This window comes from Mizuhopecten yessoensis, unplaced genomic scaffold (assembly GCF_002113885.1).
Source record: "Mizuhopecten yessoensis strain PY_sf001 unplaced genomic scaffold, ASM211388v2 scaffold7285, whole genome shotgun sequence".
Classification (NCBI taxonomy): Eukaryota; Metazoa; Mollusca; class Bivalvia; order Pectinida; family Pectinidae; genus Mizuhopecten; species Mizuhopecten yessoensis.
In genome coordinates, this window is record NW_018406971.1 from 80,984 (window position 1) to 83,364 (window position 2,381).

Below are 2,381 nucleotides of genomic sequence, written 5' to 3' on the forward strand. Positions count from 1 at the left end.
AATATCCTACAATGACAGACAAGAATTCTGACACACAATATCCTACAATGACAGACAAGAATTCTGTTGTGTAAGCATGCATGTGTGTATGTGTGCTGGAGACAGGGTATGTTGGTTGAATTGCCTTCTTATAATAGCGTGGATCTGATGTTGACTTTCTAGTGCTATCTCACTGAAATACTAGGCACCCAGCACAGCATTCTGCCCGGTCACTGTAAACGGGTTAACTAGTTGTTGCCATTAACTTAAATGCTGAACATTAAATAGGGAATAACTAGAACTTTAAGCCAAACACTAACTAATACCCCCCCTATATAAACCAGAACTGTAAGCTAAAGGTTAACTATTGCAAAGCAATCCATAGTCTCCCACCAGTAATGATTTCTTTATTCACCGAGCTGTACACTTATTTAAGTATTTAGGTCACCGACATACTTCCTGTACTCCCTCTTAATGCCAAAGCATACTTGCAAACCCAATCTTGTTATCACAGATGAACCAGTTTTGCTGAAATCATCCTTGTAGTAAAAGAAGAGTTGTCAGGACAAAGATTTTATACAAAGAACAATAACTCCTTAAAAGGGTTGAAATGATTCTACATTCCCGACCTGTAGAAGCGTTTGTTCATGGAGTGGTCCCAAACAGAGGGACCCCTGTACCTGGATGTAGAAGTATGTGTAGGATGTTCGTACCCACCTTTGCCGCTGGCGACACAGAATCCCAGTTTCCTCCCGACAATGTAAACTTGCCAGTACCGATCCTCGATAGGATGTCATTGGGTGTGTCCTTTGGGCCATTTGCAAATGGAGTGTGACTGTCAAAATGAAAAGCATTTTCAATAGCTTTCAATATCCAAAATACATACATAGTAAAACCCTTGCTAACTCAAACTTGTTGGGACGAGATCAACTGTTTAAGGAATACATGTTATTCATCGTCATGTTTGGCCAGGTAGCTATAGGACAGCAGAAGTACTGCAAATATTGCAGATAGTAGATGATAGACGATAAGAGAACAAATTTGAGGCCCTTTTGTCCAAAGATGATCTAGAACAAATTTGGTCAAAATCCCTCTATTTGTTGAGAAGAAGATTTTTGAAGATTTTACCTATTTTTCCTGTTTGGCCCTACTCCTCTGCCCCCAGGGAGGTCTTACCTCCTGTTTTTACAAAATTTAGAACCCTTTGGCTTATGACGCTCCAGACCAAATATGATCAAAATCCTCTGAGACAGACCTGAAGCATTTTAAAGGAAAAGGTTGACGAACGATAGATGCTGCACCACGGCATAAGATCACTTGGCCCTTCGGACCAGGCGAGGTAAAAATGCTATAACAATTGCATTACATTTGAAACAAACAGTCAGATGAATCACTGCCTGGAGGTGGATGACTTACCCTGCCAGCATAGTGTAAAGTAGTACACCTAAGCTCCATATATCACAAGCAGCGTCATAACCCTGGCGCTTCAGCACCTGTAATAGACCAACACACATCTGATTACACAAAATCTCGGATCTTGTCGCCCACCATTGTACCATCTTCATTAGTTCTATGTCAGTTCGATCTATACTCTTCTTTTCTTTTATATGTTCGATCGAGTCATGTTAACAGTAAATGCACCTTGAATTAACTTTTGATCTAAACTTCATACTGCTGTGTATAAAAGACAACCTTCAGTGCCAGTTTGTTGTTCAACTTATAAACTAGTTCAGTACCCACAGGACCAGGTTGTGGTTACAATTGAAACAAGAGGCCCACTGGGCCTGCATCACTCACCTGGTATTAATCTCACACTTGTAATCTTAAAAGTGGACTAAAATACAGTTACAGGTAAAATATCAATGTTTCATTCATAAGAACCTATTCAAAGATTTAAACATATGACACCTGTGACCTTGAATGTCGAACAAGGACATTATAATATTAGGTTTAACAGAGTTTATAGTCTTCCAACCCAGCATGCTTCTGGAAAAATATCATTACCCTGGACCTTTTGGTTATACAGAACAAATCGTTTTAAGAATTAAACATATATTGACCACTGTGACCTTGAATATGGGCGAAGGTCATTCACTTGGTAGTCCTTCATCCCAGCATGTTAATGGCCAAATATCATCAGCCTTGGCCTTTTGCTTATTAAGAAGAAGTCTTTCAATGGTTTTAAACATATTTGACCCCTGTGACCTTGAAAGTGGGTCAAGGTCATTTATTTGAACAAACTTGGTAGCCCTTCATCCCAGCATGTTACTGGCCAAATATCATCAGCCTTGGCCTTTTGCTTATTAAGAAGAAGTCATTCAATGGTTTTAAACATATTTGACCCCTGTGACCTTAAAATATATATGTCAAGGTCATTCATTTGAACTTGGTAGTCCTTCATC

The 2,381-nt window shown here is 39.4% G+C and overlaps 1 protein-coding gene across 1 annotated transcript in view; it reads right to left on the reverse strand.

The window, feature by feature from the left end:
* LOC110453429 (ribosomal protein S6 kinase alpha-3-like) overlaps positions 1-2,381 on the reverse strand; it is an 80,723-nt gene that overhangs the window by 4,864 nt on the left and 73,478 nt on the right. Inside the window, exons 18-19 of the mRNA XM_021502371.1 lie at positions 1,396-1,472; positions 697-814 (exon numbers count right to left, since the gene is read on the reverse strand). Coding sequence (XP_021358046.1) covers positions 697-814; positions 1,396-1,472 — 195 coding nt within the window. The remainder of the gene's footprint in view (positions 1-696; positions 815-1,395; positions 1,473-2,381) is intronic.